The 26579-nt window shown below is 38.9% G+C and overlaps 1 protein-coding gene across 1 annotated transcript in view; it reads left to right on the top strand.

Annotated features, from left to right (window-relative positions):
* Nucleotides 1–26579, top strand: part of ppil2 (peptidylprolyl isomerase (cyclophilin)-like 2) — a 291555-nt gene that overhangs the window by 67023 nt on the left and 197953 nt on the right. Inside the window, exons 6-7 of the mRNA XM_073055693.1 lie at nt 53–104; nt 18847–18938. Of these exons, the coding sequence (XP_072911794.1) occupies nt 53–104; nt 18847–18938 (144 nt within the window). The remainder of the gene's footprint in view (nt 1–52; nt 105–18846; nt 18939–26579) is intronic.

Here is a 26579-nt window from a genome sequence, read left to right as displayed (position 1 = left end):
TATTTCTAAATCATTTGCTAACTATTTATAGAGCTTTTCTTTTCTGTTCCAGAAATTGGATGTTAAATCTCTCATTAAGTTGAACTACCATAAAAACAATGAAGGTACGTCCTCTCTGTCACATTCTATTCATTGAAGAACCATGAAGGACCTTGTAGTTTGGTTGGATGTTTTCTTCACCTGTGTGTAGATTCAATACATTATATGGGGGAAGGGAGAAGGATTGTTCTTTTCCTTAAACACTAGCATTTTGTATCCTTGCACTATATCACAGTACATTAGATTTAACTGCTTGACAACTTTAACAGAAATTTACGTGAAGACTGCCAACTGTGGAATAGATAACTTTCTCCACTCTTGAAGATGGGAGGGAACTAAAAGATAAGAAATTATAGGCCAGTTAGACTAACAGTGGTGGTTGGTAAGATGTTGGACTCCATTATTAAGAAGGTTCATGAAAATGGTCCCAGCAATGAAAGGGTTAATGTATTAGGAACATTTGATGACTCTCGGCCTGTACTCGCTGGAACTTAGAAGAATGAGTGGTGATCTCATTGAAACGTATTGAATATAGAAAGATCTAGATAGAGCGGACGTAGAGAGAATGTTTCCTGTAGCACGGGAGTGTTGGACCAGAGGGCCCAGCCTCAGCATAGAAAGATGTCCCTTTAGAATAGAGAATTGAGGAGGAATTTTATTAGACCGAAGTTGGGGAATCTGTGGGATTCATCGCCACAGACAACTGTGAAGGCCAGGTCATTGGGTATATTTAATGTGGAGTTTGATAGTTCTTGATTAGTAAGGCCATCAAAAGTTACAGGGAGAAGGCAGGAATATGGAATTGAGAAAGCTAATAAATCAGCCATGATGCAGAGCAGACTCGATGGACGGAATTGAACAGAAACCATTGATTGGAGCTGTTTGTGAGCTCACAAACAGTAGTGATAATGTGGGGCATTGTATGTCAAGAAATTAGAGGGGTAAGCAATAAGGGGGGATTAAGTATAGACTGGTCGAAGTAAGGTAATGATCATGGTGTGGTCAGCTAATGGGAGATGATTGGATAATTGAGAGTTGAAGACAGGATATTTTTAAACTAGTATTGTGAAAGAGATAGGGTTCATATAGCTAATTACCTTAATGAAAGTGATTATCAATATATTAGAATATTTGAATATAAAGATTAAAAGTGATTTAATTTATAAAAATTAAACTCTTAAATCCAAACATAGTAAGCTGCAAAGGTTTAAGGAATGAATTGGTAAAGTACATTAAAAGTTGAAAGAGACTGCAGATGCTAGAATCTGGAACAATAAAAGAAATACTGGAGGAACACAATGGTTCAACAGCATCTGTGGAGGCAAAGGACACAAGTTGATGTTTTGGGTCAAAACCCTACATCAGTACTGAAAGGGAAGAGGAAAGTTTGCCAGTACATAGTTGTATGGGGGGTGGGGGGATGCGAAGTGGAACCAGATGAGAGGATATTGGGCAGATGGAGGCAAATGAGGAAGTGGGGTAGGACAGATGCTGTTAGGCAATGGTGAAAGCAGATTGGGAGGAGATGATGAGCCGATGGAACCAGGTGAGAAGAGAAGGAAGATGGGAGAAATGAGCAAAAGGGGAAAAGAACTGGGTGGCAAGTGAGTGAGTGTGGGAGGATAACACCAGGGGGTAACATTGGAAAATTCAGTGTTTATACTATTAGGTTCTAAGTGTATAAAAAGTATGATGCCTGACATCTAAGTGATCAATACATAATTGGGAACAAATTATGGCTGGTAATGGAAACAATCTGGTTGGTAATGGATCTCAAGAGCTTAAGTTGGTTGAATGCCTGAGATGGCTTTTTAGAGCAGTTTGTCATTGAGCTTACTAGGGGATCAGCTGTATTGGATTGGGTTTTATGTAATGAACTGGAGGCGATTAGGGAGCTTAAGGTAGAAGAACCCTTAGGTACCAGTGTACATAATATGATTGAGTTCAACTTGAAATTTGATAGGGAGAAAGTAAAATCTGACATAGCAGTACTACTACAGGGAAATTACAGTGGTATGAGTGAGGAGTTGGCCAAAGTAAATTGGAAGGAGCTGCTGGCAGGGATGTCAGCAGAACACCAATGGCATGCATTTCTGGGAAAAGTGAGGAACGTGCAAGATATGTGTATTCCAAAAGTGAAGAAATACTCAAAGGGCAAAATAGTACAACCATGGCTAACAAGGGAAGTCAAAAGAGAGGGCATACAACAAAGCATAAATTAGTGGGAAGATAGAGGATTGGGAAGCTTTTAAAAGCCTAGAGAGAGCAACTGAAAGAATCATTAGAAGGGAAAAGATGAAATATGAAAGCAAGCTAGCAAATAACATCAAAGTGGATAGTAGAAGCTTTTTTAAGTATGTAAAAAATAAAAGAAAGATGAAAGTGGATATAGGACAGCTAGAAAATGAGGCAGGAGAAATAATAACGGGAGAGAAGGAGATGGCAGATGAACTAATTGTGTATTTTGCATCAGTTTTCACTGTGGAAGACATTAGCAGTGTGCCAGATGTTGTGTGTGAAGGAAGAGAAATGGGTGCAGTTGCTGTTATAAGGGAGAAGGTGCTCAAAAGCTTAAAGACATAAAAGTACATAAGTCACCCGGACCAAATGAACTGCACCCTAGGGTCCTGAAAGATTGTGGTGGCATTAGAAATGACCTTCCAAAAATCATTGGACTCTGGCATGGAGTCAGAAGACTGGAAAATTGCAAATGTCACTCCACTCTTTAAGAAAGGAGGAAGGCAGCAGAAAGGAAATTATAGACGAGTTAGTCTGACCTCAGTGGTTGGGAAGATGTTAAAGTCAGTTGTTAAGGACAAGGTGATGGAGTACTTGGTGATGGAGGACAAGACAGGATAAAGTAGCATGGTTTCATTAATGGGAAATCCTGCCTGAAGAACCTGTTGAAATTCTTTGAGGAGAAAAATAGGATAGATAAAAGGAATGCAGAGCATGTTGTATATTTGGACTTTCAGAAGGTCTTTGACAAGGTGCCACAAATGAGGCTGTTTACCAAGTTAAGAGCCCGTGGTATTGCAGGAAAGTTACTAAGGTGGTTAAAGCTTTGGCTGATTGGAAGAAGGTAGTGAGTGAGAGTAAAAGGAACCTTGTCTGGTTTGCTGACAGTGACTAGTGGTGTTCCGGAGGAGTTAGTGTTGGGATCACTTCTTTTTATGCTGTATATAAATGATTTAGATGATGAAATAGATGGCTTTGTTACCAAGTTTGCAGATGATAATGGAAGATTGGTGGAGGGGCAGGTAGTATTGACAGGTAAGATGCAGAAGGACTTAGATGAGGAGAACTAGCAAGAAAGGGGCAAATGAAATATAATGTTGGAAAATGCATGGTCATGCACTTTTGTAGTAGAAATAAATATGAGGACTATTTTCTAAACAGGGAGAAAATCCAAAAATCTGAGATGCAAAGTGACTTTGGGAGTCCTTGTGCAGAACATCCTAAATGTTAACTTGCAGGTTGGGTCGGTGGTGAGGAAGACAAATGCAATGTTAGCATTAATTTCAAGAGGCCTAGAATATAAGAGCAGCGATGTGATGCTGAGGCTTTATAAGGCACTGGTGAGGCCTCACCTTCAGTATTGTGTATAGTTTTGAGCTCCTCATCTTAGAAGATATTTGCTGGCATAAACTCTAAAAGGAGTTTCATAAAGATGATTTCAGGAATGAAAAGGTTATCATATGAGGAACGTTTGATGGCTCTGGATCTGTACTCGCTGGAATTTAGAAGGATGAGGGGGGATCTTCTTGAAACCTTTCAAATGTTGAAAGCCCTAGACAGAGTAGATGTAGAAAGTATGTTTCCCATGGTGGGAGAGTCTAGGAGAAGAGGGTACAACCTCAGGATAGAGGGGGATCCATTCAAAACAGAGATGTGGAGAAATTTCTTTAGCCAAAGGCTGGTGAATTTATGAAATTTGTTGCTATGTGCAACTGTGGAGGCCAGGTCGTTGAGTATATTTAAGGCAGAGATTGGTAGGTTTTTGAATGGACATGGCATCAAAGGTTACGGGGAGTAGTCAGGAAATGGGGTTGAGGAGAGGAAAAAAGGATCAGCCATAATTAAATGGTGGAGCAGACTCGATGGGCCAAATGGCCTAATTCTGCTCCAATGTCTTAGAGTCTTATGGTCAAATGTATATCCCCTTTAAGGAATGAAAAGTCATCTGGGAAAATGGTCCCCAATGACCAACAATGTAAGTTAAACATACTAATAGATCAAATGAAAATGTTTAAAATGTATTAGTACAGCAAGATGCCTGATAATACCCAAGTTTCTCACATACTGAGTTTCAGAAGATTTTTCTGATCTGAAGGTTGCTGTAGCATTGTAAAAATAGTTGTTTTGGAAATGCATGGGATACAGGGGTTAATTGGGGTAGCTGCTTATTAGAGACAACTCTTAAAGAACAAAACTATTTAAGAGAATAACTGGGATTCCCATTGTTTATTTGGGATACTGTGCTGCTTAATTGGGGCAGAAGATTGTTGCCAAACAGTTTTCAACTAACATCAGTTGGGTGCACTTGTGTGGCTATTAGACACTATACCATGCTAAGAGCAAACAGTTTATAAATATCATTAGCTACGTGTGTTTGTGCTCAAAAAGCAGTGATTTTTGTCACTGATAGTTGGCAAGAAATAAGCAGTAAGACACTTCAGAGCAACGCACACAAAATGCTAAAGGAACTCTGAGCTCTGACAGCATCCATGGAAATGAGCAGTCAATGTTTTGGGCCAAGCCTCCTCTTCAGGACTGGAAAGGAAGGGAGAAGACATCAGAATAAAATGGTGTGGGAGGGGGGAGGGCTGTTTTGCTCACTAGTTTCAAGCATTCAGGCTTTGAAATGCCAGGAGTGAAAATGAAACACTTTCACTACTTCAACAATTTCAGAATTACAAAGAATTTGAAGAAATCATGTTGATTGTTACAATGAAAATGAAGATTTAGAGGATACAATTATCAAAAGCATTGTTTGAAGGCAGTCCATTATCTGCAACAGGTGTCTGCACTGATTTTGTTCTTTTACAGTCAATCGAGAATGCAGCAGTGTACCTTGGGTGAATTCCTCTATTAATAACTATTAGGAACTAAAACACAGTTTAATAGTACTGTAGTAGTATTGGTAGTGTTCTAATCTGCTCTGTATTTTATTTAAATGCATAATTTGTAACTCAGTTAAATTAGTCCTTTTTATACCTTTTAATTATTTCTATGAAACTTTGGCTAAATAGGGCAGCCACTTAATTGGGCCAAAATGTACCCATCCTGATGTTTCATAATTAACCAGAATCTACTGTATATTGGAATGAATGTATGAATTGTGTGCACTTAATATTTAAGCAACATTAATCCATTTTCCAAATGACATCTCTTCCAGCAAAAGTATTGCTGTTTCTAAGATTCTGTCCAGTGTAACTAGTTGTTTGTGAGTACATCCGGACTTGTCTGAATTTAATTCCATGTTGATCATTTCATCTAGCACATAATGCATGTGGGAAGTGTCTTTATTTCATAGTCTAAATATTTAATGTTATGATTCTGGCTTGTACTAAGTTGGTCCCAGTTCAGTTAGTGCAGTGCCAATAACTAGATCAAAAGGAATTTAAAAAAAGGTTAAATTTTCAATGTTATTTGAGTGATTTTTAAAAGTAAATAGTTGGTTATCGTTGCTAAATTAAGAAAAGAAAATTTTAAATTGCATGCTTTCTTCATTTTTTAGCCTGTCTACTGACTAGTTCAGCGCTACCTCAGTGTGTTGTTTGGAAGGCTGGGTGTTGCCAAAATCTTGGTTATTGTTGTTTTCAGATGCTTTATTAAACTGCATTGTTTCTGTGTAAACAAAGTATAGTTGGCCCTCCTTATCCGCGGGGGTTTGGTTCCAGGACTCCCCGCGGATACCAAAATTCGCAGATGCTCAAGTCCCTTATTTAACATGTCTCAGTGCGTTGGTCTTTAGGACCCAGCCGAACCCCGGACTTTATTTAACATGCTTCCGTGCAGTGGACATTAGGACCTGGCGCAGCTCTGAATCCGCAGTGTTTCTGGTTCACAAAATTAATCACAATCGCGATTGAAAATAAGGTGGAAGTAATAAAGCGATCGGAAAGAGGTGAAACGCCGTCGGTCATTGGAAAAGTGTTAGGCTACAGTTGGTTAACGATGGGAACAATTTTAATGGAGCATGTGAAAGGCCCTGCCCCGATGAAAGCTACAATTATTACTAAGCAACGCAGTGGTTAAATTATTGAAATATGTATGTTTCTTAAGTGTTTTATATGCATAGAAAGGTAAAATATGTACTATATACTAAAAAAACGTTTGACTAACTGATGCTAAATAATACCGGATGTACCTGTTCCGACTTCAAATCCAACTTCAAGACGGACTCAGGAATGGAACTCATTCATAACCCGGGGACTGCCTGTACTTTTAAGTCATTTCTAGATTACTTATAATACCTAATACAATGTAAATTCTATGTAAATAGTTGTTATACTGTATTGTTTAGGGAATAATAACAAGAAAAAATAGTCTGTACAAGCTCGAGCAACGAGTGCTGGAGAGAGAACTTCCAGGTTTTCCCGATCCGCAGTTGGTTGAATCCGCGCATGCATAATCTGCGGATAAGGAGGGCCGACTGTAATATTTTACATGGAGTTAATAGCATCAAATTGGCTTTACACTGGACCATTTTAAAATACAAAACAAAGAATATTACTGTAATCTTACTGTTGATAGGCAGCAGATCATTATATTCTGAATGGAAAGTAATTGATTTTTTCTGCTGGGGTAAATTGTGTTATGGACAAACCTAATTGACTAAGGATATTCACAAAGAGCATGATTCCACTGTGCACACAGTACATTTGTTTGTAATCAATTGATATCCTGTTCAATTCAGCAACCCTATTGATAAATAGCAATAAGCATAAAAGGTAAAGTTAAGTGGTTTATTGAGTGATTTGGGATAATTCTGTGTAGTTGTGCCTCATTAATGCCATCCTGTAATGGACAAGTCACAAATTCTTTTCTGAATTACAGCAAACAGCAAGTGCATCTCAAAATGTACTAGAGAGCTAGAGAGCGATTTGAAACATTGTGAAGTTATCAAGGCATAATAAAGTTCAGATGTTTCCTCCTTTGATGTCAGTCAGATGGACGCCATTGTATTTGGCTTCCGCAGCAAGTCCTATGTTTTTACTGTTGTGTAAATTCCTCTCCCTAGTCACTGTTTTAAACTGAACTAGACTCATCAGTTTGAGCATCCAAGCTGATATTGTCTTTAGCCTTGCTTCAATACCTTCTGATCTGAATAATCTGGTCCTTTTGGATGAACAGGATGAATGTGATGAATAGCATGATTTGCATCCAATGGTTTATCTAGTTCATCTAAACTAATACTTCATTAGGAAGGTGTGTGGTGTGTTGGCCTTCATCAACCATGGGATTGAGTTCATGAGCCGTGAGGTAATGTTACAACTATATAAAACTTTAGTTAGACCCCATTTGGAGTACTGTGTTCAGTTCTAATCACCTCTTTACAGGAAGTATGTAGATGCTATATGGAGAGTGTAGAGAAGATTCACAAGGATGTTGCCTGGATTGGAGAGCATGCCTTATGAGAATAGGTTGAGTGAACTTGGCCTTTTCTCCTTGGAGCGACAGAGGATGAGCGATGACCTGATAGAGGTGTATAAGATGTGGGAGGCATAAATCATCTGGATAGCCAGAGGCTTTTTCCCAGGGCTGTTATGGCTAACATGAGGGGGCATAGTTTTAAGGTGCTTGGAAGTAACTACATGGGAGATATCAGGGGTAAGCTTTTCACACGGAGAGTATTGGGTGCATAGAATGTACTACCAGTGAAGGTGGATACATTAAGGTCGTTTAAGAGACTATTATATAGGTACGTGGAGTTTAGGTAAATAGAGGGCTATGCGGTAGGGAAATTCTAGGCATCTTCTAGAGTAGGTAACCTGGTCGGCACAACATTATAGGACTGCTTTGAATCGGTGGTCTGGACCATATTTAGGGATCAATCTTCAAATCTAGATGAGTATGCTGCAGTTGTTACAGAATTCATTAAAACCTGTGTGGATGAGTGTGTGTCTACAAAGACTTGCTGTACATTCCCAGACCAAAAGTTGTGGATGAATTAGGAAGTAATGTTGTCTGCTGAAGGCTAGATCTGTGGCATTCAAGGCTGGCGACCCAGGTCTGTACCAGAAAACCAGGTATGACTTGTGGAGGGCTATTTCAAACTCGAAGAGACAATTTTGAGTGAGGTTAGAGGTGACATCGGATGTACGATAACTCTGGCAGGGTTTGCAAGACATTACTTCCTACAAAGCAAAACCCAATATCATGAATGGCAGTGATGCTTCATTACCAGATGAACTCAACAACTTCTGTGCCCGCTTTGAAAGGGAGAATATAATTACAGCTGTGACGATCCCTGCTGCACCCGGTGACCCTGTGCTCTCTGTGTCAGAGGCTGATGTTAGGCCCTCTTTAAAGAGGGTGAATCCTAGCAAGGCAGAAGGTCCCGATGGAGTACCTGGTAAGGCTCTGAAAACTTGGGCCAACCATCTAGCGGGAATATTCAAGGATATTTTTCAACCTCTTACTGCAACAGGCGGAAGTTCCCACTTGCTTCAAAAAGCCAACAATTATACCAGTGCCTAAAAAGAATAATGTGAGCTGCCTTATCACGCAGTAGCACTCACATCTACAGTGATGAAATGCTTTGAGAGGTTGGTCGTGACTAGACTGAACTCCTGCCTCAGCAAGGACCTGGACCCTTTGCAATTTGCCTATTGCTACAATAGGTCAATGCAGATGTAATCTCTTTCTTTTTAAATCTTTTTATTAATTTTAAACAAACATAAGTAAAACATCGAGTACAAAGAGTTTGAGAGTACATAATTAGTAGGTTAAGGTACAAATACAAACAGTTGATAATCCACATATAATAACCTGCCAAACTCATAGTGGTTACAGAAAATGGAAAAAGTAAGAAAAAAGCCCCCAAAAAAACTAACCTAAACGACATGGGCCATTGCATTATATCAAATATACACAGTAGTGTCAATAACTCCGCACTTCTATCCAAATAATTAAAGATGATAAGAATAAGGTTTAGGAAAAGTCAGTTTAGCTCATATGAAAATGTTGAATAAATGGTCTCCAAGTTTCTTCAAATTTAACTGAAGGGTCAAAGACAACACTTCTTATTTTTTCTAAACTCAAACAAGAAATAGTTTGAGAAAACCACTGAAGTGTAGTTGGAGGATTAATTTCTTTCCAGTTCAATGGGATAGATCTTCTAGCTATTAATGTGACAAATGCAATCATCCGCTGGGCTGAGGGGGATAAACAACTATTATCCACCACTGGTAAACCAAAAATTGCAGTAATAGGATGCGGTTGCAATTTGATGTTCAGAACTGTTGAGATAATACCAAAAATATCTTTCCAGTAATTTTGTAAATGGGCAGTATCAAAACATGTGAGTCAATGAAGCAACTTCAGAATGACATCTGTCGCAGATTGGATTAACATGAGAATAAAATTGAGCAAGTTTGTCCTTGGACCTATGAACCCTATGTACAACCTTAAATTTGGCACAAATGGAAAAAGAATTAACTACCGTAGATTCCGGATTTTAAGCCGCTACTTTTTTCCCACATTTTGAACAGCTTTGAACTTTGCGGCCTATAATCCGAAGCGGCTAATGCATGGTTTTTTTTCATGCCGCCTCGTAAACATTTTGCCTCATAACAGTAGACCAATAAAATTGATGAGTAGTTCACAGAGGTCCAATGAAATTGTACGATAAATCAAGCGCACTTTCACAATTAAATTATTGTAAATCAGTCATTTGTACTCACCCTCATCAACATGGAAAACACTCGAAGCATTGTGCTGCCTACTTAGTTTATAATATTTTCGCTTAGTAATTCATTTTCTAGTTAAAGTTAGAAGAGTTTTAACTATATTTGTTTTCTGTACTACATCGCGGGATGCTATGACGTCACACCCGGTTTCGCGGTGTCTTGTGGGAAAATGCCGGTTTGCGATGAAACGGAAAGGAGGGGGGGAGCGCATTACGCGAGCGGCTTTGGATCTGAGCGAACGCTGCTTTTAAATGCCGTTTGCGATAAACGGAAAGGAGGGGGGGAGCGCATTACGCGAGCGGCTTTGGATCTGAGCGAACGCTGCTTTTAAGTTAAAGGTGATCAATAACTTTTCCTGGTAGGCTGCAATATATATATTTTTTTTACCAGTCGTTAGGAGATATTGGAATGTTGTTCAGTAAAGAAGTATACGCAACGTATATTTAAAAGTAGCCGCGTACGGGCACGGTTCGAAAAAAAGCATTTGCAATATGTATTTGTTTTTGTTACCATATGGATTTAATTAAAAGTTAAAAAAATCCTCATGTGTAATATCTTTCTGTGTAAATATCTCATATTACAACGTGGGACACCTGCGGCCGAAAATCCGGTGCGGCCTAAAATCCGATGCGGCCTTTACAATTAAAAAATTGATTTTATTTCTAAAATTAGAGCCAGCGGCTTTTAATCAGGTGCGCTCTGTAGTCCGGAATCTACGGTAATTGTAAAATTTTCTCCCACTGCTCTGTGGGTACAAGACAGTGAAGTTCTTTTTCCCCATTCCTTCTTAATTTTATCCGATACCTCTGGTTGTATTTCCATGATCATATTATAAATGATACGAAACCCTTCTGACAAGGATTCAGAGCTAGGATTTTTTCCGTAATATCCATTGGACGTAATTTCGGAAAGGACTGTAACATATTATTCAAGAAATTTCTAACTTGTAAGTATCTTAAAAAAATGAGTTTTAGGCAAGTTATATTTATTGGCAACTGTTCAAAGGACATAAAGCTGTTATCTAAAAATAGATCATGAAAACATGTTATACCTTCTGTTTTCCATAACACAAAGGCTTGGTCCATAAAAGAGGGCTGAAAAAAAAGTTAGATATAATAGGGCTTGATAAGATAAACTTATTCAAACCAAAGAATTTACGAAATTTAAACCATATTCATAATGTATATTTAACTATAGGATTAGTTATTTGTTTATTCAATTTAGATAAAGCAAAAGGAAGCGAAGATCCTAAAATAGAAAACAATGAAAAGTCTTGTACAGATTTGTACTCCAAATTTACCCATTGTGGGTATTAAGTATCGAATGTTAACTGCCCAATAGTAAAATCTTAGGTTTGGCAAAGCCAAACCACCTTCCTCCTTTAGGCTTCTGTAAATATTTTTTACTTAATCTAGGATGTTTATTCTGCCACACATACGAGGATATTTTGGAGTCAATAATGTCAAAAAAAGATTTAGGAATAAAAATTGGTAATGCTTGAAATAGACACCTCAGAGTCAATGGTACCTTCACATACTTGCAACTCACCCATGCCGTGGACACTGATGCACCCCCATACCATCACAGATGCTGGCTTTTGCACCTTTCGCTGATAACAATCAGGATGGTCGTTTTCACCTTTGACATGGAGAACTCGACGCCCATTTTTTTCCAAAAACTAGCTGAAATGTGGACTCATCTGACCACAGCATACGGTTCCACAGTCTTTCGGTCCATCTGAGATGAGCTCGGGCCCAGAGAACTCACTGGCATTTCTGCACAGAGTTGATGTATGGCTTCCTCCTTGCGTAATACAGTTTCAAGTTGCATTTCTGGATGCAGCGACGGACTGTGTTAAGTGACAATGGCTTTCTGAAGTACTCCCGAGCCCAGGTGGCTATAATAGACAATAGGTGCAGAAGTAGACCATTCGGCCCTTCGAGCCTGTACCGCCATTCTGAGATCATGGCTGATCATCTACTATCAATACCCAGTTCCTGCCTTATCCCCATATCCCTTGATTTCCCTATCCATAAGATACCTATCTAGCTCCTTGAAAGCATCCAGAGAATTGGCCTCCACTGCCTTCCGAGGCAGTGCATTCCAGACCCCCACAACTCTCTGGGAGAAGAAGTTTTTCCTTAACTCTGTCCTAAATGACCTACCCCTTATTCTTAAACCATTCCCTCTGGTACTGGACTCTCCCAGCATCTGGAACATATTTCCTGCCTCTATCTTGTCCAATCCCTTAATAATCTTATATGTTGTAATCAGATCCCCTCTCAATCTCCTTAATTCCAGCGTGTACAAGCCCAGTCTCTCTAACCTCTCTGTGTAAGACAGTCCTGACATCCCAGGAATTAATGGTCACAGTAGCATGACAGTTTCTTAGGCAGTGCCGCCTGAGGGCTTGAAGATCACGCGCATTCAACAGTGGTTTCCGACCTTGCCCTTTACACACTGAGATGTCTCTGAATCTTTTCACAATATTATGTACTGTAGATGTTGAAAGACCTAAATTCTCTGCAATCTTGTGTTGAGAAATGTTCCTTTTGAACTGACTAACAATTCTCCCACGAATTTTGGCACAAAGGGGTGAGCCATCCTTGCTTGCAAAGACTGAGCCTTTAATGGATGCTACTTTTATACCCAAGTCATGATACCTCACCTGCTACCAATTAGCCTGCTTTCTGTGGAATCTTCCAAACCGGTGTTACTTAAATATTCTGTGCACTTTTCAATCTTATTTTAACTCTGTCCCAAATTTTGTTGAATGTGTTGTAGCCATCAAATTCTAAATTTATGTATATTTACAAAATACAGTTAAGTTGGTCAGTAAAACTATTGAAAATCTTTTCTTTGTACTTTTGTCAATTAAATAGTTCACGTGAATTAACATATCACAGATTTTTATTTTTATTGCATTTTGGAAAATATCCCAACTTTTCTGGAAATGGGGTTTGTAATCCATGATAAAAGTTTCGGGCTAAAATTAAAATTCTGCTGCGTATTAAATAAATATGACCATTCAACTCTATCGAACACTTTTTCAGCCTCTAAGGAAATGACACATTCTGGTATTTTAGATGAAGGAGTATAAACTATATTAATTAATTTTCTAATGTTAAAGGATGAATAACGAATTTTAATAAATCCAGTCTAGTCTTCAGAAATAATTTGAGGTAATATATTTTCTAATCTAGTGGCCAAAATTTTGGTAAAAATCTTGGAATCCGTATTCAGCAAGGATATAGGCTGATAGGATACACATTCAATAGGGTCTTTATCTTTTTTAAGAATTAGAGAAATGGAGGCATCATAAAAAGATTGTGGTAGTTTACCTACAGTTAATGCATCTTTAAAAATTTTACAAAGCCAAGGAGAGAGTATGGAAGAAAAGGATTTAAAAAATTCTGCATATAACCGTCCGGACCAGGGGCTTTACCTGAATTCATTGAAAAAATAGCCTCTTTTATTTCGATTTCCGTAATAGGTGCATCTAGAAATACACAATCTTCCACTGTTAATTTCGGGATATTCAATTTTCTTAAAAATTCATCCATTATGGAAGAATCCTCAAAGAGTTCTGATTGATATAGAGAGTTATAAAAATCTTGATAGGCTTTATTTATCTCTTAATGATCAATCGTCAAAGTGCCATCTTGTTTACGAATCTCCATGTACATAAAACTGACTCCTGGATTTAATTAACTAATTTTCAGTCGAGGAGGATAATAACAAACTGCTCCATTTGAAGTTCAACTCTCTTTTTATGAAGTTCTTTACTAGGGGTCACAGAGTAAGTCTTATCAATGTCATTAGTTTTATCAACCAATGTAAGTATTTCAGTGTTAATCTCAATGGCTCTTCACATGGCCTTAGACCACCTGGACAATACAAGCACCTACATCAGGATGCTGTTCATTGACTATAGCTCAGCATTTAATATCATCATTCCCACAATCCTGATTGAGAAGTTGCAGAACCTGAGCATCTGTACCTCCCTCTGGATCTTCGACTTCCTGACCACAATCTGTGCGGATAGGTGATAATATTTCCCTTGTGCTGACGATCAACATTGGGGCACCTCAGGTGTATGTGCTGAGCCCACTGCGGTACTTTCTCTATACCCATGACAGTGTGGCTAGGCGTAGCTCAAATACCATCTATAACTTTGCTGCCATTATTGGTACAGGAGCGAGATATGCCAACTAGTGGAGTGGTGTCGCAGCAACAACCTTGCATTCAACATCAGTAAGATGAAAGAGCTGACTGTGGACTTCAGGAAGGGTAAGACGAAAGAACACACACCTATCCTCAGAATTGAAGAGAGTGAGCAGTTTCAAGTTCCTGGGTGTCAAGATCTCTGAGGACCTAGCCTGGTCCCAACATATTGATGCAGTTATAAAGAAGGCAAGACAGCAACTATACTTCATTAGGAGTTTGAAAAGATTTGGTATGTCAACAAATACTCACAAATGTACCATGGAAAGCATTCTGACAGGTTGTTTCACTGTCTGGTATGGGGGGGGGGGGGGAGTGGTTGGTGCCAGGGCTACTGCATGGGACCGATAGAAGCTGCAGAGGGTTGTAAATTTAGTCGGCTTCTTGGGTACTAGCCTACAAAGTACCCAGGATATTTTCAGGGAGCGGTGTCTCAGAAAGGCAACATCCATTATTAAGGACCTCCAGCACCCAGGGCATGCCCTTTTCTCACTGTTACCATCAGGGAGGAGGTACAGAAGCCTGAAGGCACACACTCAGCGATTCAGGAACATTTCCCCTCTGCCATCCGATTCCTAAATGGACGTTGAATCGTGAACACTACCTCACTTTTTTAATATATATTATTTCTGTCTTTTGCACAACTTTTAATGTATTCAATATACATATACTGTAATGATTTACTTAAATTATTTTTTTCTTTTTCTTCTATATTATGTATTGCATTGAACTGCCGCTGCTAAGTTAATAAATTTCATGACATGCCAGTGATAATAAACCTGATTCTGATTCTAAATGAGTCATAGAGTTCTACAGCATGGAAACAGGCTGTTCAGCCCACTTGTTTCATGCCTACCAGTGGGCACCCTTCAATCAGTGAAATGAATTTTTCTTGAAAAGAAAACAAAAGGTTTGGGTTTTGACTACTCATTTGATCATCCTTGTCATCTGTTGGTCTTCTGGGGTGTGGCTCATAGAAACCAGATGAACTTTGCTCACCTGTTTCATCATTCTCACCATTAATAAACTCCACACCCATTTCTTCTCCCTCACACTCACTTGCTCTACCTCACCCTCTTTCACTCACTCTCTTCACCCCAAGTCCTTTCTCCGCACATTCTTCCTGAATTCACTATCTACGTTCATCAAATTCGTAAGGGATACACATCTTCCCACCTCTTGCTCTTCCCAGTGGGCTCCCAGTCACCTAAACTCTATAGTAGATTAAAGTAAAAAGGTTGCAGATGCAGCAAAGTTTGTAGCATCTATAGTGGACAGTTAAAAAAATGGTCTCTAAGATTACAACAGAATCTAGATCAACCAGGAAAATGTGCAGGGCAATGACTGATGGAATTTAACTTGGACAAGTGTAAAGTGATAGATGTATGTTAAACCAGAACCAGTATGCAAAAGACTCCAAATTGTACAAATACAAAAAGAAAGAAGAAATAATGATCATCAAATAAGCAATAAATATGAATAAAAGATGATGAGTCCTTGAAAGTGAGTCCATGGATTGTGGGAAAGCAAGGATGTAATGTTGAGGGTTTATAAGTTACTGGTGAGGCCTCACTTGGAGTGTTGTGAGCAGTTTTGAGCCCCTTATCTAAGAAAAGATATGCTGACATTGGAGAGGGTTCAAAGGAGGTTCAGGAAAATGATTCCAGCATTGAAAGACATATCATATGAAGAGCTTTTGATGGCTGTAGGCCTCTACTCACAGGAATTCAGAAGAATGATGGGTGACCTCGTTGAAACCTATCGAATGTTGAGAGGCCTCGAGAGGTTGGATGTGGAGACAATATTTCCTGGGAGTCGAAGAATAGAGGGACACAGCCTCAGAACAGAGGGACACCCTTTTAGAATGGAGATGAGGAATTTCTTTGGCCAGAGAGTGGGGAATCTGTGGAACTCGTGGCTGCGAAGGCCAAATTATTGAGTATATTTAAGGCTGAGGTCGATAGATTCTTGATTAGTCAAGGTGTGAAGGGATATGGGGAGAAGGCAGGAGATTGGGGCTGAGAGGAAAATCGGATCAGCCATAGAGGTATTTAAAATAATGAGGTGGATAGATAGAGCTGACGTGGATAGGCTTTTTCCATTGAGAGTAGGGGAGATTCAAACAAAAGGACATGAGTTGAGAGTTAAGGGGCAAAAGTTTAGGGGTAACACGAGGGGGAACTTCTTTACTCAGAGAGTGGTAGCTGGGTGGAATGAGCTTCCAGTAGAAGTGGTAGAGGCAGGTTCGATTTTGTCATAAAAAAAAAAATTGGATAGGTATATGGACAGGAAAGGAATGGAGGGTTATGGGCTGAGTGTGGGTCAGTGGGACTAGGTGAGAGTAAGCGTTTGGCACGGACTAGAAGGGCCGAGATGGCCTGTTTCCATGCTGTAATTGTTATATGGTTCTATGGTTGTTATGAAATGGCAGAGCAGACTTGATGGGCTAAATGGCTAATTCTACTCCAATATCTTTTGGTCTTATGGACATACACAGTTAATGGCAGGGCCTTGGGAAATGTTAGTCGACAGTGAGCACTTGAAAGTCCTCCTGACTAGTTCACTGAAAGTGGCAACACTGGTAGACAGGGTGGTGAAGAAGGCATATGATACACTTGCCTTCAGTGGCTGAGGCGCTACACAGGAGTTGAGATTTCATTGTAGAATTATGTAAATCGTCGATTAGACCACAGTTGGAGTATTGTCCGCAGTTCCTATTGGCTCACAACAGAAAGGATTTGATTAAACAAGAGAGGATACAAAAGGTTTCACAGGAATGTTGCCTGGACTGGTGGGTGGAGTCATGAAGAAAAGTTGGCAGGTCTTGGAGAGGAAGGAGTCTGACAAATGACCAATAGAGGCTAATAAAGTTATGAGGTGAAAGGCAGTGGAATCTAAAACTAGAAAGCACGGGTTTCAAATGGGGTAGGATAGAAGGGATCTGAGAGGCAAGTGTTTACACACATTGGAGTGCTGGTACAGTATATGGAATGAATTACCAATGGAGGTGGCAGAGGTGGATAAAATTATGATGTTAGAAGGCTATATGAATTGGAAAGGTATAGTAGGATATTGATCAAATGGGATTAGTGTAGAGATGGACATATTACTCAGGATGGGCAAGCTGAGGCAAAGGGCCTGTTTGCATGCTGTATAACTCTGTGAATCTCCCTCACAAAGTGACTGACATTGCTTGGACCCATGCGAGTTTCCATAGCAACACCTGTGATTTGGCAGAAGTGAGTGGAGTTGAAAAACTTGTTCATTGTGGGAGTTAAGTTCAGCCAAACAAAGGAGGCTGATGGTGAAGAGAGACTGTTTGGCCTATGTTCAAGGAAGAACAAAGAGTATGTTTGATTTCTAACTTATTAATTTGGACAAAAGGTCATCAATCTGAAATGTTAGCCAATTCTCTCCCAACATAGTATGCTTTTTTATTTTCTGATTATAGCATCTGTATTATGCTTTATAATTTTACAAAGATTTGCAGTTTGTTTCTTATTAGTGCTTAGAAATGGATCAGCCGTGCAGCTGCCTTGTAGTATTCACTGTATGTTACTTCCATTTCCGATGATAGTTTTGCTAGTGAAGCACTAACAATGTTATCTAGCTCGCCATGTGTGCTATTCAGATTAAATGGATGAATATACATCTGTAAGGAACAAAAGCTGCTTTTAGTTTCAGTACACAAAAATATGATGTTGAAGTACATTTGCACTTCTCCCAAATAATTGAAAAAATTATCTCTGATATTTTGGTTTAAATAATCTTGTTACGTCCATATGATGGAATGTTTCCTGCTGTGTTTTGATGCAGTTTAATTCTCAGAAACTTTCTAGACTAGCTACATTGAGATACTGCATCTTAACGCTTCCTATTTGAAGTTTAAATAAGAAATATTATTCAATTTGAATAAGGTCCATTACAAAATAAAATTGATAACCCTAAGGAATAGGATATCTTCTCAATTATTAACACATTTTGGGGAAAAATAGCAGAACACTTTGAACTTTATATGGTTCACAACATTTACAATGTGCTGAGGAAGCTGTCTTAAATTGTAATTTCTCAAAATCAACAGCATTTCTTCACCACTCTGTGAATGATGTTTTGCCAATGTTACCAGTTGCACCTTTTATTTCCAGCTCTTTTTACAGTTGACTTAAGGTGTGGTATTCCCAAATAGGTCCAGAACAGAGAATTCCAAGCTTGTGATACTTTTCCAAAGCCTAGGTCGCTCAAAGAATCAAAGTTAACAGCATACTTCTATAGTCGTTGCATCGATGGATATTAAATCACTGATTTTAGTAATGATGCAGCTTCTCCAACACATCTGAAGGACCTGTCTGCGCTGTAATGTTCTACGTTTATGTGTTTCGATCTTGTCCAGGGGATTGGTCAGGGGCTTGGGTGGAGGCACGCGAGTTGATGGTGAAGGTGTGTATGTCAGTTAATGCAGTGGATTCTTGCTTTTGGAAATGTAGAATCAACTTGCATGGAAATTCAACTAACCATTTATTTACATTTGTATTATTCCTGATTGCATTCAGAATCTTTACTGAACCTTAAGAATGATAAATAATGGACAATGAATTTGAGTCAAAAAAAGTACTCAAAGCATTAATTTTATGTAAAAGATCACTTACTATTATTTTGCTTCTCTTAGGAAAGTATCACTGCCCAGTGATGTACTCTGTCTTCACAAACAACTCGCATATATTGGCAGTCAAGTCTTCAGGAAATGTCTATTCATACGAGGTGGGTAATACCTCTTTGATTGAGAAATCCAAAATAACACTTTCTATTAACCTCTGGGCCATTTCTATTCTTTAAGAGCAGAACATGTGAGAAAACAGACAGCATCTGTGAAGAGCAATAAAAATACAGTTTCAGGCTGGTGACTATTCATCAGAACCATGACTAGGACTATTCATCAGAACAGGATATTCCCCAGGACCTTGAGGGAAGTTTGTGTAGAGATAGCAGGAGCTCTGACGGAGATCTTTCAGATGTCATTAGAAACGGGGATTGTGCCGGAGGATTGGCATATTGCTCATGTGGTTCCATTGTTTAAAAAGGGTTCTAGAAGTAAGCCTAGCAATTATAGACCTGTCAGTTTGACATCAGTGGTGGGTAAATTAATGGAAAGTATTCTTAGAGATAGTATTTATAATTATCTGGATAGACAGGATCTGATTAGGAGTAGCCAGCATGGATTTGTGTGTGGAAGGTCATGTTTGTCAAACCTTATTGAATTTTTTGAAGAAGTTACGAGGAATGATGACGAGGGTAAGGCAGTGGATGTAGTCTATATGGACTTCAGCAAGGCCTTTGACAAAGTTCCACATGGAAGGTTAGTTAAGAAGGTTCAGTCGTTAGGTATTAATGCTGGAGTAATAAAATGGATTCATCAGTGACTAGATGGGAGATGCCAGAGAGTAGTGGTGGATAATTGTTTATCGGGATGGAGGCCGGTGACTAGCGGGGTGCCTCAGGGATCTGTTTTGGGCCCAATGTTGTTTGTAATATACATAAATGATCTGGATGATGGGGTGGTAAATTGGATTAGTAAGTATGCCGATGATACTAAGGTAGGAGGTGTTGTGGATAATGATGTGGGTTTTCAAAGCTTGCAGGGAGATTTATGCCGGTTAGAAGAATGGGCTGAACGTTGGCAAATGGAGTTTAATGCTGAGAAGTGTGAGGTTCTACATTTTGGCAGGAATAATCCAAATAGAACATACAGGGTAAATGGTAGGGCATTGAGGAATGCAGTGGAACAGAGAGATCTAGGAATAACAGTTCCCTGAAGGTGGAGTCTCATGTAGATAGGGTGGTGAAGAAGGCTTTTGGAACACTGGCCTTTATAAATCAGAGCATTGAGTACAGAAGTTGGGATGTAATGTTAAAATTGTACAAGGCATTGGTAAGGCCAAATTTGGAATATTGTGTACAGTTCTGGTCACCGAATTATAGGAAAGATATCAATAAATTAGAGAGAGTGCAGAGACGATTTACTAGGATGTTACCTGGGTTTCAGCACTTAAGTTACAGAAAGGTTGAACAAGTTAGGTCTCTACTCATTGGAGCGTAGAAGGTTGAGGAGGGATTTGATCGAGGTATTTAAAATTTTGAGAGGGATAGAGTTGACGTGAATAGGCTGTTTCCATTGAGAGTAGGGGAGATTCAAACGAGAGGACATGATTTAAGAGTTAGGGGGCAAAAGTTTAAGGGAAACACGAGGGGGTATTTCTTTACTCAGAGAGTGATAGCTGTGTGGAATGAGCTTCCTGTAGAAGTAGTAGAGGCCAGTTCAGTTGTGTCATTTAAGGTAAAATTGGATAGGTATATGGACAGGAAAGGAGTGGAGGGTTATGGGCTGAGTGCGGGTAGGTGGGACTAGGTGAGATTAAGAGTTCGGCACGGGCTAGGAGGGCTGAGGTGGCCTGTTTCCGTGCTGTGATTGTTATATGGTGATTGTTATATGGAAGGTAAATAAAAATTCAAGACAGAAAACCTTGCCCCTATCAGAGGATTTTTGGGCAAGAAGACTTATGAAAAGATTCAATGCTGATGAAAAGTCATCTTCTGAACATCAACTCTGTTTTTTTCTCCATAGACACAACCTGACCTTCTAAGTATTTCCAACAATGTCTGTTTTTATTTTATAATCTGCAATTTAACATTCTTTGAAGAACCAGAATAGTCAGGCATGCACTGTCTTTTGTGTTTTGATGTATTGTTGTGAGAAAGCATTTGATAATTACCCATGATTAGAATTTTCTATTTGCTTTTTTTAAAATTGAAGCAATGGTATCCTCGTTGCTTGACTCTGATCAGTAAATAATGTATAGCTTTAGATCAGGGTCTCCCAACTTGGGATCCACAGACCTCTTGGTGAATGGTAGGGGTTCAGGGCATAAGAAAGTTTGGGAACACCTGGTCTAGAGAGCAGTTGGCCCAAAGGGCTCCATAATATTTACATCTTATAATGCTATGGGAAAGTACGCCAAATAAAAGGGAAAGGGCATAGTTTGAATACTGAATAAGTAGTCGATCTTGATCCTAATCAAAGAAACACATACTGCCAGTACATTAGTAGGAATGGAAGTTATTCAGATCATAGAAAAGAGAAAAACTGATAAACAAGAAGAACAAGGAAAACTGCCTGAACGACTATGTAATTGTCAATGTGGATACTAGGGTGGTGCCAAAGGAGCTGTAAAATATAGTCAGCTCTCCTTATCCGCGGGGGATTGGTTCTGAGACCCCCCCCCCCCCCCCACAGATACCAAAAAACGTGGATGCTCAAGTCCCTTATTTAACCTGAATCAGTACAGTGGCTTTAGGACCCAGCGGAACCCCGGACTTTATTTAACATGTTCAGTGCGGTGGACATTAGGACCCGGCGCAGCTCTGAATCCGTGGTGTTTCTGTTCATGAAAATAATCACAATCATGATTGAAAATAAGGTGGAAGTAATAAAGGGATTGGAAAGAGGTGAAACGCCATCGGTCATTGAAAAAGCGTTAGGCTACAGTCGGTCAACGATCGGAACAATTTTAATGGAGCATGCAAAAGGCCCTGCCCCGATGAAAGCTACAATTATTACTGAGCAACGTAGTGGTTTAATTATTGAAATACATATGTTTCTTAAGTGTTTTATAGGCATAGAAAGGTAAAATATGTACTATATACTAAGAAAAGCGTTTGACTAACTGACGCTAAATAATACTGGATGTACCTGTTCCGACTTCAAATCCGACTTAAAGATGGACTCAGGAACAAAACTCATTCATAATCCGGGGACTGCCTGTACTTTTAAGTCATTTCTAGATTACTTATAGTACCTAATACAATGTAAATGCTATGTAAATAGTTGTTGTACTGTATTGTTTGGGGAATAATGACAAGAAAAAATAGTCTGTACATGTTCAAGCAACAAGTGCTGGAAGAGCACTTCCGGGTTTTCCCAATCCGTGCATGTGGAATTCGCGGATAAGGAGGGCCGACTGTATGCTGACAGACAAACAAGGCAGTGACAAACCAGTCAGTTCAACTACTGTAACTGCAGTTTAGTCCTCAAAATGTGCCTGGAATTTTACCATTTTTGATAATTACTCCCTGTAGGATGTTTAACTCTGTGATCTCTTATTAATCCAACCTCATTGCATACAATATGACCAAATTTGCAGTAGCCAAAGTAGTCTACATTATGATCAGAGAAATGATCCTTATTGCAACCAACAAATTCCTTTTCCACAGTGCCCTTGCCTGTTTAATTAGTACGTACATTAAAATCACCAGAGATATTTGCAGATCCCTTTTTACATGACTTTAATATTTCCTTATTTATGTTTTATCCTATCTTGAAACAATATTTATGAACTACTTTTCCTTGAAAAAGGATCTGGTGCTTTTTTACTCTTTCCTCTTCCCTGCTTTTCCTTATTTCTTGTCAAACTGATTTCACATCGTGATCTATTGGATTTATTCTCACTATTACACTTTATAACTTCCTTGGTTAAGAATGTGCTACTCTACCTCCTTCCCTATTTGCCTTTTATTTCAAAACATAAAGTAGTGAGGAATATGGAGCTCTTAATCCTGGTTACTCTGCATCTACAAGTCTGAAACAGTTTTAAAATCAATCGTCTTTGATACATTAACTCATCTATCTTGTGTTCATCGTAAAAAGTCTTAAACTTTTAACTTCTTACAGATGAAAGGCTCCAATGATGGATCTCAGCCTGATATGTTGACTGTTTATTCCTTTCCATAGCCTGATCTACTGAGTTCCACCAGCATTTTATATGTTACTCTGGAGTTAGAGCATTTGCAGAATCTTTTGTGTGTATTTTCTACTCCGGCTACAATTTCTGTTTTTTGCCTTTTCCTGTCATACTTTGATTTTCATTCTCTCTTTCATTACCTGTGCCACTACTCTCTCATTTATAAGACCATGGAACAGCACAGTGCAGGCTCTTCGGTCCATGATGCTGTGCCAACCCTTTAATCTGTTGTAAGATTTACTCACCCTTACCTCCTACGAAGATCGCCAGTTTTCTTTCATCCATATGCCTATCTAAGAGTATCTTAAATGTCTCTAATGTGTCTACCACCAGTCCGGTAGTTCCATGCACCTACATTCTGTAAAAAAAAAACACCTAACTCTGACCCCCCACCATGCTTTCCTCCAATCATGTTTCTTTTTGATTTATTAAACTTAATGTCAATTGAACCACACACTGCCCCACTCCTCTAATTAGTGTAAAGCCCTGTCTATTTGATTTTCTATGGGACTGGTTCCAGCAGAGTTCAAATGAAGCCCATCCCATGTGTGATGAGGTATTTGAGCTACAGGTTAAAGTAGAGATGCCCTTGTTACATTAAAGAAAATTGAGAGGAGATTTGATGCCGTGGTAGCAGCTATCTGTGGCTGTTTTAGATTGGTTAAATAAGGTGAAGCTGTGCCATTTAGCTGATGTTTTGAGGAGCAGGGGACACATCCAAAATGATGGGTAAATGAAACAAGGGTGTTTTAAAAACCTTAGAGTAGTTTTGAGCTAGAACTCATCACCTGTAAAAGTGGTACAATCTAATTAGACTAGTGGCCAAAAGGGAATTGTATCGACGCAAGGAGGTCGAAACAAAAACAATTTAACTGTCATTCAACCATACCTGAATACAGCCAAGTGAAACATGTTACTCTGGGACCAAGGTGCAAACACAGCACCAACAGTCAAATTTCTCTGCAAGGTGCTGACAGTGGGACAAAATGATCTCTTGTGAGTTCTATGATTATATTCCATAAATAATCAAAAAGTCTAATGGAATTCTAGCCTTTGTATTAGTGACTCGAATCCAAATGGGAAGAAATTATATTGTACCTTTCCATAAGCCTCTTTACAACACTGTTGGATGACTTGAAGAGGTTTTAGGGATCATACTCTAAAGTTGATGTGTTAGCCTTTCATTTTGCACTCAAAATGATATACATGAACTGAGAGTGGAGATATGATTTGATGGCCTTGATAACCATTACACATGCATAGTTCCAGGATGGCATAGATTGGGACCTGAATATCAGAATCAGAATCAGACTTTAATCGCCAAGTACCTATGCACATACAAGGAATTTACTTCCGGCAGATGTTGTCTCTCTGCTCATAACAATAATAATGATAAATATAAATGAAAATATAGATTATACATACAGGTAGTGCAATCCAAGTAATAGTTAGCCGGCAGTTAACTGTTCAGCAAAGTGACCGCAGTAGGGAAAAAACTTCTCCAGTGCCTATTAGTCTTAGTCTGGAGGGATCTGAAGGGTGCGTGATTATGTGATTGCCAAGAAGTTAAGACAAGTTGGAGGAGAGGCTCTGTTAATGAATGATGGTTTTAGCATAATAGAATGGGGAGCAGGATATTAAATGCAAGAAATCACTTGTTGGTGTGGTGCATTGGTCTTATAATAATAACCTTTAGATAGAGTATTCAGGAAGGTATAATGGGAGCTTGTCAGAAATGTATGGCGACAATCAATGGGAATTTTAATCTAGAGATGCACACTAGTGGGGAAAAAAAACATCAAATGGGCAAAGGGAGCCTAAACAAAGCGGTCATAGTGTTTTCAGTATGGTTTCTTGGAACAGTATGTTGTGGCGCTAACTAGAGAGCATGTTACTCAAGACTGATATTGTGCCATAAGATAAGATTGATTACTGATTTAGTAGTGAATGCTCCCTTAGGTAGCTGTGATCATAGTATGAATTATACATTCATTGGGAGAGAGAGAATAGTGGGTCCAAGACTTACCAGTAATTTAAATTTCAATAAGTGCAATCATGAAAGCAGAGCAGATCATGATTGCATTTGTTTAAGTTTAAATTATGTGTCAATGCTCATTTCTTAACCATGAATTAGTTAAGTGATTGGTTATTTCAGATGAAGTAGCAGCTACTGTATCTATGAGAATAAATTGCAGACTGGTAGGGGGATCTTCTAAAATATATAACATAAAATCTGCCAATTGCAAAAGAAATATTCAAAGGGGAGGATCAACTATCCATTGCTAACTAAGGAAGTAAAAGGTAAAATCAAGCTGAAAGAAAAATCATAGAATTATTCAAACATTTTAAGGTTGATTAGAAAGTTGGATAGAATACAAACGTCACCAAAGATTAAAAAGGAAGGAAAAACTGGAGTGTGTAATAAAACTAGGTAGAAATGCTATAGGTAATAAGTGTTTCTGCAGATATTTTAGAATGAAAAGATTTAGATGAAATGTTGGTTGCAAATAAAACAAGTCTGAGAAATTAATCATAGGAAATATGGAAATGTTGAATAAATTAATCAAGTATTTTGAATCATGATAGTATATACTTATACAATAGCAGAAAATGGGAATTGACGGGGGAGAGTAACTCAGGGAAGTTTATCACCAAGGAAATTGTGTATCGAACAATTGCTGTCAAGTTTCAGGTCATAGGGTAACACAGCACGGAAACTGGATCTTTAACCCAACTCGGTCGTGTAGACCAAGATACCCATCTAAGCCACCATGGAATTGCTGACCGACACTACCACATAGAAATATTTGGTGTTGCTGATGGTAGGTGAACTGAGCATTAGCTTGTGTAAACCAAGTGATGGCATTTTGCTCCCAAAACTCTGGCAGCTTCAAAGCGAGTGCATTGGCCAACATGTTCAAAACTCCAGAATCATTCTAGAGCGGGGTCATGAATGTAGGTTTCCGCAAATCAAACAAAGTTTTAACAAAACACGTAGCACATTTAATTGAACTCCAAGACCCACACAACAAAAGAGCGCTAAAAACCTTTTACGTAATAACATCATCATGTCAGACCAGCCTCTTAAAGTGAAACGCCAACTCAATGTGAATGGTTGTGATTTATGTACAATGGGAAGGCAGTTCATTGGGGAACAATGAATAGACAAGGGAATCATGGAGAAATAGGAGAGTGATGGTGGGGATCGCGTTTGTTGAAGGTAGTGGAAGTTGCAGAGAATGCTGTGCTGCATTTGGAGGCTTGTAATGGTAGGCAAGGACAAGAGGAATATCGCTGTTAAAGCGATGGGAAGATGGATTGAGGGCAGATATCCGGGAAATATAGAAGATGTGAATGAGGGCAGCATCAACGGTGGTATGAACATGTCTTTCCCGTTGAAGCAGTGTAATGTGTGGTGACCACAGTGTTCGGACCGCAACCTTTTCCAACTGATATAGACATAATGAGCAAAATATTCTCCTATGCCACACATTTTGTGATTTGATGATCTTCCATTTCTGCTATACTCGTGGTTAACTACAAATTTGAAATAGTTAGCTTACTTTTTTGTACCTAAATTATTTGTATAGCTTAAGCTACCATTTTT

The sequence above is a fragment of the Hemitrygon akajei genome, chromosome 9, assembly GCF_048418815.1.
Source record: "Hemitrygon akajei chromosome 9, sHemAka1.3, whole genome shotgun sequence".
Taxonomy (NCBI): Eukaryota; Metazoa; Chordata; class Chondrichthyes; order Myliobatiformes; family Dasyatidae; genus Hemitrygon; species Hemitrygon akajei.
This window is presented reverse-complemented; position numbering and strand designations above follow the sequence as displayed.